General features: G+C 35.1%; 1 protein-coding gene across 1 annotated transcript in view; it reads left to right on the forward strand.

Annotated features, from left to right (window-relative positions):
- The window catches only part of LOC101739059 (zinc transporter ZIP1), a 40,324-nt gene extending 26,492 nt beyond the window's left edge, over positions 1-13,832 (forward strand). Inside the window, exons 2-5 of the mRNA XM_062676144.1 lie at positions 7,991-8,235; positions 9,205-9,377; positions 10,349-10,680; positions 11,320-13,832. Of these exons, the coding sequence (XP_062532128.1) occupies positions 7,991-8,235; positions 9,205-9,377; positions 10,349-10,680; positions 11,320-11,387 (818 nt within the window). The 3' untranslated portion in view covers positions 11,388-13,832. The remainder of the gene's footprint in view (positions 1-7,990; positions 8,236-9,204; positions 9,378-10,348; positions 10,681-11,319) is intronic.
- The last annotated feature ends 2,472 nt before the right edge of the window (positions 13,833-16,304 follow it).

The raw sequence follows: 16,304 nt of genomic DNA on the forward strand, positions 1-16,304 counted from the left end.
AGTATGTTTTCAGCCAATTGTGTTTAGGCCGCAGAAAAATAAATTATTTATTAAATGCACCGATGATGTTCATTGAAGGGTAAAAAGAGGACGTGACATTAAATTTTTGGCAATGGAAATGGCTCCGCTTTCCTTATTATACCACTGATGATATCAACACCTTGAAAAGCGACAACATTTTCAATCTATACTAATTTTATAAAGCTGAAGGGTTTGTTTGTTTGAACGCGCTAATCTCAAGAACTACTGGTCCGATTTGAAAAATTATTTCAGTGTTAGATAGCCCATTTATCGAGGAACGCTATAGACTTATAACATCACGCTAAGGCTAATGCAAGCACTAATAAAGAATGTTTCAAAATCGGGGTTTTAATCCCTTTTGAGAGCTTCCACTGCGTGCGCTGCGGAAACGGTTAAAGTTTCGCTAAAGTAATGTATGAGAGAATTGATCCCCTTTAAAATATCTAAAAAAAAGTGCACGACAGCATTATGATGTCTATATATTAAGGTTGGCTCACTATAACGTTTTTTATATTAAACAAATTTGTTCTAAAATAAAGCAATATTTGTGAAGGTGTTTTTATAAAGATGATATTTAATCTGTATCCAAATAAATACGTTACTCATTACAACATTGAAACACCCAAATCACTTCAAGATAGGCTTTGACAATTATAGATTTTTATGGATTTCTCCAAGATCTCATCATCAGATCTTGATGTGAACAGGACCATTTGGGAAGTCTACCCTTTCGAACAAAAAAAAAAAGAATTAACAGAATCGATTCAAGCATTCTCGAGAAATCGGTGAACAGACGTAGATAAAAAATTATGGTCTAATTGATAGCTTCCTCTTTTGAAGTCGGTTAAAAAGCTTGATTTTGGTACCTTATATTATAACTCCTTAACATTCTATTATTCAAAAATATTTTCACTTTCTACGTAAATGAAGAGGCGGGTAGAATTTAGCGTTATGCCAAAGTAACTATTCCACGCGGACGAAGTCGCGGGCAAAAGCTAGTTAATTATAAAATTGACTAACTGTAGTGAATATTTAAATTAGTTCCTTAAATTGATCTATACTTCCTAAAAATAAGAAAAACAAGTCTTTTTCTTTTTCTATCTATGACAAATGATGGGTAGACGAGCTCATAATTAACCTGATGAGAAGCTTTTTACTGGTGGTTGGAAGTCTTGTGAGCCCGCATGGGAAGATCCCATCAACTTGCGTATCAATCATGAGCTCAATCCGGAGTGAATTACCTACAGCTTCGCGGCAGAAAATAATGGTCCTACCACGAGAATTACTACAGATATGAATTACTTTGTAATGCATCAGTGTGTTTGGAAAAAAAGAGATCTGAAAGAATGAAAATTATCGGACACTGTATTTTGAAAAAATACACATAAAAACACAGAATATACTTCGTCTTTTAAAAAACACTAGATAAAGGATTTCATGTTATGTGGATTATAGCTATTTTTTTTATTCTCTATTTTTTATGTTTTTCTTTTGCACACATTACACATCACAAGCTAAAAAGATACATAACAAATAACAACAAATAAAAAAAAAACTGGCAAAATTTAACATGCATTTAGTGCAGACTAGTTGTATGTTTCTGAAGCGTTAATTATCTCAAAATATTGATTTTCACGAGCCGCAGATTGTTTCTCTGTAGACAAACACATTTTTTTAATCGATTTTCGTTTTCTTTAAATTAAAAAATTTCTTTAAATCAATATACCACAATAGGCCATAGAGCAATTCTTTCGCTTAACTACAGATAAACACAAGCTCGCATTATTGATGGCCCCTTTCCAGCAGTCGAAAAGCAGAGGAGTGGGCAGCAGGTTGGTTGTGCCTCTGACATTGCTGATGCCCATGAACAACGATGACTACTAACCATCAGGTGGCCTTAAGTCTGTCTACAAAGGCAACAAAACAGTCACCTCGTGAAGTAGAAACATGCGTTTAGAACAATTTGAATTAGTTAAATTTATTTATTACAGTAAAAGACAATAACTTGTTTATAATAATGTAACAGGTGCGAGCTTATCATACTCTTGCGTAGTCAGATAAAATCTTAACTTTAATGCTATTGACTATGAATTTCGTTTATCTGTTATCATTTCTGAAGATCAATCACAATGTTACTCACGGTTAGGTTAGTGATTGGTTTCGTAATGGATTTTAATCAGTCTCATGAAGCGGGCAACTGTTATAGAACACAGGATATTTGACAGACGTCTGAATATCGCTACCGACATTTTCAAGATATGTTTGCATATATACAAGTTCCGAACAATAACATTCGGATTTGGGTCGCGTTTCCGATCCGATGATAGATTCTGCGAAACACTGCTCTTGGTAGGGCTAGTGTTGGCAATTTTTTTTTATTGTCCTTATAGGCATGCGAGCTTATGGCCCACCTGATAGTGAGTGGTTACCGTCGCCCATGGACTTCAGCAATGCCAGGGGCAGAGCCAAGTCGCTGCCGGCCGTTAAGTACTCAAGTTTTTCTGCTACCCGATTATATAATTTTCTTGCGGCACTAGTCAAAGTACCACAGCACAAACATTGCCATGTGAGAATATACTCACTACCCCGGCAAAACGACCCAAAAAGGTAGCTGTAAACTTAATGAAGGGAGTTGAAGTTCGAGTATTAGATAGCGAATATCAGCATTAGCCCTCAGCGAACCCGTCGCTTGCGACGAACGGCTCGGGGAGTAAATTAACCCATAGAGACAGCCCACTGAGTTTCTCGCCGGATCTTCTCAGTGGGTCGCGTTTCCGTTCCGTTGGTAGATTCTGCGAAGCACTGCTCTTGCTAGGGCCAGTGTTAGCAACACTCCCGGTTTGAGCTCGCCTACTCGTCCGGTTACGCTGACATAGCCTCTCAAGGCTAGCTTAGGAGGGAGAAAAAAGCATTAATTAAATAAAATTGTGAAAGTTTTATATATTAGTATGTACTAATATTAATACATGGTATATTAAAAAAAAGTTTTTTTTTAATAATTATAAAAATCCTAGTTTAAAGAATATTTTGTTTATTATTAATCTACAGATAAAAAAACACGTTGTTGACACGTACCTACAATGTGACGTAGATTGGGATAACTAATTTATTGTGACAAATTGTAAACATTCTTTCACAATATAATAGAACAGTTGTAAAAACAAGCTGTTCAATACAAACATCATTTGATATAAAACTTCTTTTTTTTTCTACTACCATGACGCGAAGCGATGTCGTGCTTGCGCGAAGGGCCTTGAGCTGCCCAGCTGATCGAATATTAAGATTACACATTAATCACAATCCTAATTGCATCAAATAATTATCGTATCTACAATAGATCACGATTTTTCGCGTTTTATAATGAACAAACTATAATATCTTTAGAGTTTCTTCTTTATTCCATAACACTGGTAGACTATATTAGTTCACGTGGCACCTCATGGTACTCATAGGCACCAGAAATTTGGTAGGCACACTGCGGCATAAAACCTCACATCGTATTTTTTTAATGCATTACTTATATATACATATATTTAATAATGTTGAACACGATAAAGCACTACTACATACGATATGATAAGTAGCGACTTACTAGGGAACGGGTGACTTACTTATGCATTTATTTCGCATTATCAACTTCATAATGGATTTGATTTGTGATTTTAAATGAGAATGTCTGTATTGTAATGTTATAGTTAATACTGACAGGCGTAATAGATCATACATTTCCCCCGACTTGGGGTTAGGGATAAATTTGAAGTCGTCGTGGCCTAACGGATAAGACGTCCGGTGCACTCGTGTTGAGCGATGCACCGGTGTTCGAATCTCAGGCGGGTACCAATTTTTCTAATGAAATACGTACTCGACAAATGTTCACGATTGACTTCCACGGTGAAGGAATAACATCGTGTAATAAAAATCAAACCCGCAAAATTATAATTTGCGTAATTACTGGTGGTAGGACCTCTTGTGAGTCCGCGCGGGTGGGTACCACCGCCCTGCCTATTTCTGCCGTGAAGCAGTAATGCGTTTCGGTTTGAAAAGTGGGGCAGCCGTTGTAACTATACTGAGACCTTAGAACTTATATCTCAAGGTGGGTGGCGCATTTACGTTGTGGATGTCTAGGGGCTCCAGTAACCACTTAACACCAGGTGGGCTGTGAGCTCGTTCACCCATCTAAGCAATAAAAAAAATATTAAAATAATACATGAGAAATATCAAGAGCTTAACAGGAATATAGGTTTGAATTAGCATATTATAGATAAATATTATATTTATGAAAATATTTATTCGTAAAGCGTTCTTTATATTGATCCTTATTTAAATTTGAATGACGTTTTCGTCTGAATCTAGATGCTGTATTACGAATATTAAAAACTATACGTGCTGTGATCACAAGGACCAATTCATTTGCAACCTTACATTACATTCAAAGGTCAAAGATCACTTGGTTGATCTAAGGTTTCTCAAAGGTATCATTCATTGTGTAGTTACTTGAAGACATTTTTAATTTAACACAGTTTTCGCGAACAAACCACACATAAAATAGTGAGAATATAATTTTGAAATTGAGTAATTGCGACAATTGTCACCATTCATGTACTTGCATGCATTGCTACATATAATCAAACTAAGTTGTTTCTGAAAACATAATAATAATATAAGAATAATGAATGTTACGAAGGCTTAACAAAATAGAGAAAACAAAATGTGACAGCTCAATTAAGTAGTAGAATTCCTGCGATGGTTAAATAAACGCTAAATGCTCAAACAGGTCGAGATGTGCAACCGGTTCGTAGATTTAGATCTACACAAATTCCTACGCTCGTGAATTTGATTTAAAATTAACAAAAAAGTCAGTCATTAAATAAACTCATACAAAACGAAAGAGAAGCGGTGATTCTTTTTTTCTTTACCTAAGCTGATGGTCTTGAGAGACAATATCAACGTCACTGGGCGAGGGCGGTGCTCTGTATGCTTAGTGCGAGTTTTTAACGTTGTCTTTTTTTTTCTACCTATGCTGGTAGCCTTGAGAGGCTACATCAGCTTCGCCCTAACGTGTAGGCAAGCTTACGGGACTCAAATCGGAGTGTTGCTAACACTGGCCCTAGCAAGAGCAGTGCTTCGCAGAATCTACCACCGGATCGGAAACCCGACCCACTGAGAAGATCCGGCGAGAAACTCAGTGGGCTGTGTCTGTGGGTTAATTTACTCGTCGAGCCCTTCGTCGCAAGTGATGGGTTCGACGAGGACGGTGACCGATGCTTGTGGTACCTAAAAGCACCGTTAATGGATCGGGAGGATCCGTAATGACGTGATAACGTTCTCGATGGCGTAAAACTTACTCAAATTTGTATGGAGTTGAAAAGTTTGACTACGTTTGCCGCTAGGAGCGTTGTTCGAACTGCATACAAATTGGGTTAACTTTTACGTTATCGAGAACGTTAAAAAACTCGCACTAAGCACACAGAATGGAATATGGTAACGAAAAAACGGGGCACTCAATACCGTTCAATATGAATTAACTTATAAGACTTCAAGAGATCAAAAGATTTTTCGATGCGTAATAACAAGTTGTTGTTCTGATGAGGATCAACGAATTCTTGGAAAAGTAAAAATATCGGAAAACAAGCAAAACATATCGGAAGGCAAATACAATAAAAAATTTCCTGTAACGACGCGTTCGGTTTTATCATTAATTTGCCAGGCTAAACATTAATTTTTTTACTGCTACATTTGTCTTTTTTGTCAGTTCATTTATTATGAACCCGGAATTCGAAGCAAAAGTTTTTATGATTGGAAAATTACTGGTGGCCCGGAGGCCTTTCCAGTTTCACCAGGACAGGTGGGCGAGCAAAGGCTCAGCCTGTGGGATTTGCTAACAGCTGCCCGAGCGCCTCCGAAGGAGACCTAACAACTCAAGAGCAGCTGCTTCGCGAATGAATCTACTTCCAGATCGGAATCGTGACCCGCTGAGAAGATCCGGCGAGAAACTCAGCGGGCTGATGCATGGGTTAGGTTGCACGTCGAACTCTTTGCCGAGTTCGACGAGTACGGCTACCGGGGTCCCTAAGCCCTAATGTTAGAGCTGAAGGCGTTTAATCCAAGAGTTATTGGATCTGATGGATCGGTAAGGACATGAAGAAGCAAAGGTGCTGATATAAGCCAGCTACGGCGTTGAACGACACCATTGACTCAACACATCAACTGGTTTTCAATTGCAATTCACTGCGCGTATTTTCAAAAGCCTTAACTAAATCGATCGATTACGAATTGTAAAATATTATCCTGTCAGCTGTCAGCCAGTCCATTATCACCTCACTGCGTTTCCACGAACGGTTAATGGCCAATATTTTAATGGCTAAATTAAAATTATTCATTTTGTGCAATACATTATTATTGAATAGGTATTCGAAGTGTGATAAACCATTAAGCGATTTATATACAATGAAGGTCATAAACCGTACGTAGCATAAAACGTTCGTTGTGTAACGATGAGCTAATGACAATTGGCACGCTAAATGGCGCCGGCAGAATTGTTTTATGATTTCATCAGTAGGTATATGGCGACGTCACTAAATTATTCCGAGTATCAATGTAAAAATAAGACGGTCGCTGCGAATTTTATGTCTTTTGTGTTAGAGGCGGAACTTTATTTAATTCACAAATAAACGGAGTACGAACACACACAATACCACCAGAATTTTATTATTAGCCAGGCAGACCATTATCATTTAACATCATCAAACCTAAAAAAACATAATTATTCTACAATACGCGCTTCGATTCGCGAATCTACAATACGGATTTCGCTAATCCAGTATGAACTGGATTAGCGAAAGTCCAAGAGATTATAGAGGCTTAAAAATACAAAAAATATATATGTAGTTGTGTAATATTATTTACTCCTTTATTGTTCATTAGAATGCGAAATACATTCTTACAAAATTAATACAAAAATCTTCGACTAATATTTACTAACACTAATGTTAGATAAGGTTCTATCCACGAGGAGTTCTATCGACAATTTCTTTTATCAACTCTAAGAGACACTTGCCAAAGGAAATTCGATACATTTAGTGTCTTATTCGAATAGAATACGATATAGAAACAAAATTGCAAGAAATTTGCAACAACAAAAAAAGGTTGGTTCAAAAACTATAGCCTGTCGTTTAAATAGATACAGGCATGTCCGGTTTTCGCTCACACTGTACCTAGTTATTATGTAACTTAACATTATGTGTTCACAATAACATCGATCAATGAAGAGAAAACAAAGTTTATGTATTGGCTGGAGAGCGCGTTCCATGCGCGGGTCATTTCTAGAGCAATTTTTTGCTTTAAATCGACCATGTTTTTTTTCTCATTCATCTGTTATTTTACTATAATTGAATCTTCGATTTTATGATACATAATGGACGTTTAAACGCTGTGGCGTTTACAAGACTACGCTTAAGACGTGGGACGAAAGCTTGTATTTCCAAAACAATGTTTATTAATCGCTCCGTCTTTAGATTAATAAAAAAGAAACAGGCTATTATATAAGTCTATCAAGTTGTTTGTGATAAATTAAAAACAATGGCTGTACGATCTGTAGCATTTCGTAAAAATCTAACAAATTTAACAACAGGAAATACATAACTGTGTTTGATTAATTCTCTCGAACTTCATTCAACCTGGACGACTCATAGATAAGGCTTAGACGTCAATAGACGTAATAATGGATTTGGCGACTGTCCAACAGGACGCATTATGGAAATTCATGTAGTTCACCAGATGCCACATAAAACTCTTGTCTTGTTCGAAGACATATTTATTGTATAACATAAATAGGGTTGCACAATAAATTTAATAACATTTTATTAAATAATTACTTTAAAAACATATTAAAACTTAAAGTTTTAAAGTATTTTCTTAATTAATCAGCCATTTAATTTAAATTTTCTCAATATTCCATTACATTTTGCAGCGAGGAACATTCTTCAAGAATTTGATTTCTCACTGACTCCCCTATTGACGTGCTGCGGCTTCTTCATAATGTATCTGATAGAAGAATTGGTGCACATATACATCCATCACAGAGAGAAGAATAATGGACAGACAGATCTACTGGTCAGAAATTTGAGCGTGCGCAAGAGCCGCTGCACAGAGGGACACAGTAACGAAGCTAAAAACTCTACTGAATCAGGAATTGAATCACCCGAAAAGAATAGGGTAAGTTTGACATTTCCTTTCTTGATTAGCACAGATTAAGTACCGATTGTTACTGGTGGTAGGACGTCTTTATTGGACTTAGGACGTCTTTAGTAGGCGTAGGACGTATTTACTGGTGGTAGAATGTCTTTAATGGGCTTCGGACGTCTTTACTGACGGTAGGATGTCTTTACTGGGCGTCGGACGTATTTACTGTTGGTAGGATGTCTTTACTGGGCGTCGGACGTCTTTACTGGTGGTAGGACGTCTTTACTGGTGGTTGGACGTCTTACTCGCGATAGGTAGCACCAGCCTGCCTATTTCTGACGTGAAGCAGTAACGCATTTTGATGTAAATAGTAGGGCAGCCGTGGAGTTGTAAAAACTGAGACTTAGAAATCATGTCTCGAGGTGGGTGACGGCTTTTACGTTGTTGATGTCTATAGGCTCCGGTAATCATTTAACACCAGCTGGGCCGTGAGATCGTCCACTTATTTAAGCAAATAAATAAAAATTATACCCAACCAGCGTTAATTGTTTAGATGAAACCGAAAGATATGTTTGCACGTCCCGACATTTATTTTCCAGCAAGGTGAGAGAAATACATATTTAATAATCCTTCCTTCTTGCATCGATAATCCTCAATGCTTGGGGTCGTGGCCTCATGAGGCTTTCTTGGGAAAATATACATGGTGAGGTCCCGCGTCCTTCCGCGGTAGTGCTTTTGGAGGAGATTTAGTTCTTCGATGCCGCTGAAGCCTTGTTTGGGTGCGGCTAATAAACCACCGCCCGACGTTCGGTGTTAACTGTTTTACGGTGGAAAGAACTCCAATTCAACCTCTCCTCTTTTCTCATCCGGACTTCGGGCCGGCATTGGCAGAGTTAATCTAATGTTATTTAATTTTTTTAGTCTAATGCCATATGTAGGAATCTTTAAAACACTTTGTATGTAAATGTAATATTAAATTGAAACTAAAATTGTTACCCCCAGGAACATGAAGCGAACAACCACAATCACGCAAAGCACCACAGCCACATGCCTATACAAGTCGGTGATGACGTCACATCCGCGCTTCGAGGTCTGCTCATTGTTCTAGCTCTTTCTGTTCATGAGCTCTTCGAAGGCTTAGCCGTTGGCTTGGAGAACAGCACTTCCCATGTTTGGTTCGTATTTATTTAACAAAACGAATATATGTAATTAAATTTTCAGAGATATCGTTTCGAGATTATTTGTAAACAAGGAACAAACTTTAAAAACAAATACTTCACTTTTTTTTTTTTGCATAGATGGTTGGACCCAGTGAAGTGGTTACTGGAGCCCATAGACATCTACAACGTAAATGCGCCACCCACATTGAGATATAAGTTCTAAGGTCTCAAGTATGCGCCACCCTTCAAACCGAAACGCATTACAGCTTCAAGGCAGAAATAGGCAGGGTGGTGGTACCTAACCGCGCGGACTCACAAGAGGCCCTACCACCAGTAATTACGCAAATTATAATTTTGCGGGTTTGATTTTTATTACACGATGTTATTCCATCACCTTGGAAGTCAATCGTGAACATTTGTCGAGTATGTATTTCATTAGAAAAATTGGTACTGGCCTGAGATTCTAACACTGGTGCATCGCTCAACACGAATGCACCGGACGTCTTATCCTTTAAGCCACGACGACTTCAAACGACGATTTTAGGCGAAATTGCTATTGTACTAAACTTGCTTCATTGCGTTCATAAGATTACATTAACACAAGATTGCACTTTCATGTCCCCTCAAGAATTAAATATGTGGTTACCAAACTACTTTCACTACTAATACCATAGAAACCATAGATAATAAACTGAATATTTAAGACTTGACTAATACTCTTTCAAAATCCTTGTATTATTTCCTAAAGAGACCTATGGTGGGTCCTTATTTAAAAATAATCATCATCTAATAGTGCCTACTAAATAAATAAAATGTAATTACAAGTTGAATTTAATTTAATGATACCAAGCCACAGTAATATTGTTGACTCTAGTCTATAGTGCGAATGGTGTACTTTTCGCCTGCAGTTTTTTATATTAATTCTATTCGCCAATAGATGGCGCTGTTCAATAGTTTCACTTTCGTAATCGCTGATCATTTTGCAGGTACATGTTGGGCGCCGTTTCTGCACACAAACTTGTCATCGCATTCTGTATTGGTGTAGAACTTATCGCAACACGTACGAAGACTTGGTTGACAATTGTGTACATCACAACGTTCGCATTTGTTTCGCCCCTCGGTATCGGCATTGGCCTGATCCTGGTAGGAGGGGAAGGAGCCGCTACCCAAGTAGCGTCTGCTGTCCTACAAGGTCTTGCTTCGGGTACACTCGTCTACGTCATCTTCTTTGAAATCTGGAAGGGAGATAGATCCGGGATCCTACAGTACATAGCGTCATTGTTCGGTTTCTTCCTCATGTTCGGATTGCAACTGCTAAGTAAGTACTGAGTAAATTTCTATTATTTATTTATTTTAAATTCATCTATCTATACTAATACTAATATTATAAAGCTGAAGAGTTTGTTTGTTTGAACGCGCTAATCTCAGGAACTACTGGTCCGATTCGAAAAATTATTTCAGTGTTAGATAGCCCATTTATTAAGGAAGGCTATAGGCTATATAACATCACGCTAAGACCAATATAAGCAATACAACCAATAAAGAATGTTTCGAAATCGGGGTTTTTTTTACATTTTGAGAGCTTCCGCTGCGTGCGCTGCAGAAACGGTTAAAGCTTCGCTAAAATAATATATGACAGAATTGTTTCCCTATAAAAGATCTAAAAAAGTCCGCGACAGCATATGTCTATATGTTAAGGTTGGTTCACTATAACATTTTCTATGCTAACCAAATTCGTTCTCAAATAAAGCATTATTTGTGAATTATTCCACGCGGACGAAGTCGCGGGCAAAAGCTAGTCTTTGATAATGTACCTATTTGTACCAGCAATCAGAGTTTGTATTCTCTTTTCATCAAATATAAAATATTAATCTCTGAATATTAGGATATTTAATATTAATTATACAGTTTCATTCAACATGCTGCTAAATTTTTTATATTATTATTTTATTTGCAGCTGGTCATTCACACAGCCATTCTCACGGCGGCGGCGACGGTGATCACGGACATTCGCACGACCGCTAACCGTGCACCACTGCTTCGTCTATAAATAATTTAGCATATTATTTCGTTATATAGTCATATGATAATACCTATGCTAAAATTCTACGAAAAAGCCAGTTTAAAGAATACAAAGCTCAAAATCATTGTGTTGGTCATAAAACGAAAACTAATTAAAATAAAACAGACGTAGATCTCCTTAGTTGGAATCAGTATTTTTTGTAAAAAGTATTGAAGGGCTTATTCATCTATTTGAAATACAAGTGAGATTCATAAATAAGACACGACTACGGCTGTTTAGTTAAGTAAGTCATAGGTTAAAATCTAGTCACGTTTTTATAAAAAAAAAAAAAACATAAACTAGACGTAGTTAAAAAAATACCTGATTAAGTTTGAGGGAAGAAGTTAGGTACAAAACGAATTATGCTATGTAAACTCAACAATAATAATATGTAATTGAAGTGCGTAATACAATTTCCGGATATAAAATAGACAGCCGATTTTTTGTAGACTTTGTAAATATCAAAAGTTTTTTATCTGTGATAATTAAAAGTGAATTTGTAAAATGAAAGTAACTATTCGGTTAGGTCATACGTTGAATTTGTAAAATGAAAGTAACTATTCGGTTAGGTCATACGTGAAGTTATAAGAAATTTCTAGATAGATTTTTTGTTACCATATTATTATAGTATATACAGTGTACTATGAATAATTGTCTGCCAACTAAAAATTTACAAAATAAAATTCTTCTTAACAAAATTAACGATGCCACTCTTCGATCAATAATAGTACTAGATTAAGGATCAGGAACAAAAATAAGACGCTCCAGTGGCCACGTTTGCAGACACGAAAACATCTTCATTTCTTAGAAAAAAGTTTAATAATGTTAACGACTTCAGTTTATTATAAACCTTAATACTTAAACATAAAGTTTAATTACCATTGCAAAATATATGTATTTAGGTCCTTTCGTCAGAAAAAGAATATTATGGAATAAATTTAAAATGTCACTTGAACATAAAATGTCATCAGTACAAAAATATTTATTCTAAAATGATACTTAAAGCCTAATTTATAAGGTTAAAAATATTTGTTTAAAATTTCGTGCTTATTGTATTGTGGAACTAGATGTAGTTCTTGGTATTACATTTCAATGCTCAGAACACAGTAAGTATTGAAAGACATGGAGTTGCAGAATATACATATTTGTTTTAGGTTTGTTTTGTATGGTCGCAGCTATTTTTGACCGATTCAAAAAAGTAGTAGATAATATTTTACATTGCCGCTATTACAACAAATAGGTGATAAAAAATAAAATTGAATAAAGTAAAAAAAATATGAAAGGAAACACGAAACATGTTTTCCACGTATTCTTTATACAGAAGTAATTAAAACAATAATGTAGGTTTAATTACCTTTAAACAGATTCAGTTTGTTATAAAGCTGTCTTTTAGAAGTCATTTTTATATGAGCGGTTTCTTTTTTACAAATATAATGTAATCTTATATCAATGAATTTTTCTATAATCAGTTTAATTTAGGCTTATTTTATGGCTGTGTTCGTTTCCCCCAGAAAACAAATCCTTTTCAGCATATACGCTTAAAATATTTACACATACATATAAAGTTTTTTTAATACTTTTTGCATTGATTTGCCACCACCATTGAACAATTCTAGAATTTTTATAAGGGTTCTATATTTCTTCTCCTCTTTCTTTCGCGACAATATATATCCGTTGTGCACAGCGACAAGGGGCTACTAGGAAATCTACAAACAAAAATAACATTATAAAATAACAAAACTACTCTATGCATTCCCTGTCCAAGAATAGGTGATGTTTGTTACAATAGTTGGTGCCTTGTTGCAAACATTGGCCAAACAATTACAATATTCGTAAATTGTGTTTTATTTACAATATAATTGTGTTTATTATTTTATGAAAAACACTTAATAATATAAATTTACCGAAAAAAGATATTCCTTCCAAAACCTTGGTGTTACGGTGGTTTTTTACTCAGTTTTTGAACGCGCATTGCAGCGTTTTGACGTCTTAGTGTTGGCTATGATTGGACCATACTAATTTGAAATAAGACCACAAATTTATTTGTGGTCTTATATTTTTTCGGGCCGTTTTTGAAGCGCTAATCGCGAATCTAGTAGTATTATTGATCGAAGATGCCACTAGTGGAACGCCGTTACTATAACAATAAAATGATCTTAACCAATAATTATGTATATCCAATAATGAAAGAAACGTGTTTGTGAATAGTTTTAAAAATAATTCAACACAAAACAGGTATAAACTATGCTTTTTAATTTATTAGTTTTAACGATTTATTATAAGGTTTGTTACCTCTGAAACAGGTGCATGACTGCACGACATTATTTTTAAGACGGTTTAGTTTAAATTTAATAATACTTTGCCCACTTTGTTTGTAAGATTTATGAAATAAATAATATATTTAAAAATTTTATTTTTATTCTAAAGTCTATGTTACTTTTTTTATTATGGTAAGACCTCTCGTGCACTGGTGGTAGGACCTATTGTGAGTCCGCGCGGGTAGGTACCACCACCCTGCCTATTTCAGCCGTGAACCAGCAATGCGTTTCGGTTTGAAGGGTGGGGCAACCGTTATAAATATACGGAGACCTTAAAACTTATAACTCAAGGTGGGTGGCGGCATTTACTTTATTGATGTCTCTATGGACTCCGATAACTACTTAACATTAGGTGGGATGTGAGCTCGTCCATCCATTTGTTCAATAAAAAAATCATACTCATTGTACTCATTCATAAAAAAAAACATGAAAGTGCCCAGTCTTGAACCTGTAAGATCTCCAAATATCAATACTGGACTAATTTATAAAATTTAATTATCAAATTCTTCATTTTTTAAGTATGGCAATTGACTTCTTGTGACGCCATTGCTGCCAGTGTCGGGTATATTTTCAACTAAACACTAAACGCAACTTAAGTGAAAATAGCAATTTATGTTTGTATGATATATTTGAAATTGTAATCTATTGGGATAAAATAAAATAAAATCGAATGAAGTAGAATAAAAAGAGATGAAATATAATAACTTCTCAATAAAATGGTAGGAATTTAAAAGAGATGCTAGTGGGCCTTATAATGGAACCCGAGAAACCATGTTCAGTGACTTTGTTTCATTTCCTCATACTTGTACACTTTCGCAGACGCTGTACGGTTTATAAGCCGCTATTATTATATTAATACAAATTTGTACATGGAGAAGTACTTCATTAACAAAACTGAACAATTCACACAACTTCGTTCCTCCCATTTTTTCCAAAAATCCATCAACTTTAATTAATTCCGCTCTGTTTTATGTTCTCCTTTTTTCATTATGGCAATCGACTTCTAGCGAGGCTTTGTGTCAATGTAATTTATCTTTAGGTTATGTTTCGTTAACTAGTACATACTTATACATTAAATTAATATTATATATGTACACCAACACAACGACTTATCAACCTACAAGAGCAGAACTGCCACCAGTAAACAATTTTCACTGCACAGGCGTTTATAATAATAACCTATTAATGTATTAGGATTACTCAACAGCTAAGGAGAAGAATACAATCGACTATGAGTAATTTTCATTTTACATCAATTTCACTCTTTTCCCTCAATTCTATCCTATTTCTGTTCTGCACTCCTTCTACTTAGCTTAGAAACTGTAATTAATTATAAACAAATAAAAGACGAACAAAAAAATTTTACATTAACGAACAAACGACGAAGAAAAAAAAAACAAAAAAAAAACCGAAAATCAAAAATAGGGAAGCGAAATTCAGTGAGCGGACTATGTTGAACGTTAGTTTTAACATAGAGACATAAATAAATATATCTATCTCAATATTATAGCCTGCAAAAGATTGAATGAGATGAGAATTCTTTTGTAAATTTTTTTAAAGGGATTTAATGACCTGGTAACTAAGACTTTTAAGTCATATCTTATTTTAATTTATATTCTTATTTTTATGAAAAATGATATTATGGAGTGAAATGAAATGAAGATGATTAATTTGAGACATTAATCAACTGGGATGAAATATAATCTCAGTGAAATGGTGGTCATTTACTAAGATTTTTTCAGTGGACTTTTTGGAGGATCCCGAGAAGTTACGTCCAGCGGCTTTGTTTCATTTTCCCACATTTGTGCACTTTCACAGACATTAAACAGTTAATAAACCACCATTAATACACATTTAAACCCGAAGAAACACTAAATAGACAAAATAAAACAAATCACACAACTTCATTCCTCGCGTTCCCGCCAAAAAGTCTTTTGTAGGTTTCTTTCTATTCAAATATAGAGTAGGCACGGATATAGAAGTGGGATAGAGTAGGCAAACGCATTAAATGTCAAAAATTGTGAATCTTAACTTTTTTATTTAAATTCTTTTAATCAAATAATAAATAGAACAGTACTATATCAGATTTTATCTGTTACTTATAAATAACAGCTCATAATTTATCTCATTGTATCTTCGTGGTATGTCAATAAATTGTATGACTACAATTTTCTAATTTAATACAAATAGCCATGTCTAAGTACTTTATAACTCTACAGGCGACAAAAACACAACAGCAATAGGTACCTACGAAAAGCCACCTACGAAACTGCAAATAAAAGTAAAATCAAAATAAGCGTCAGGACGGGTAGGCAGTAAATGAGGAATATTTATAAAAAACAGGCTTTTAAAAGTTGCAGATAAAAAAGTAAGTTTATAATTTTTTTATTTAAATTTTTCCAAACAATATTGATTTAGTCTAGTCAAGTCTAGCAAATGTCACAGTATGTAATCAACTTTACAATTTAATTTCGTAAATCCAAATTTCGTAAATTTATATCGAAATTTAACTCGCAAGATTAGAAAGTTAGTTGTGACATAACAAGTTGAAAGGTGAAATTA

The sequence above is a fragment of the Bombyx mori genome, chromosome 25, assembly GCF_030269925.1.
Source record: "Bombyx mori chromosome 25, ASM3026992v2".
NCBI classification, from domain to species: Eukaryota; Metazoa; Arthropoda; class Insecta; order Lepidoptera; family Bombycidae; genus Bombyx; species Bombyx mori.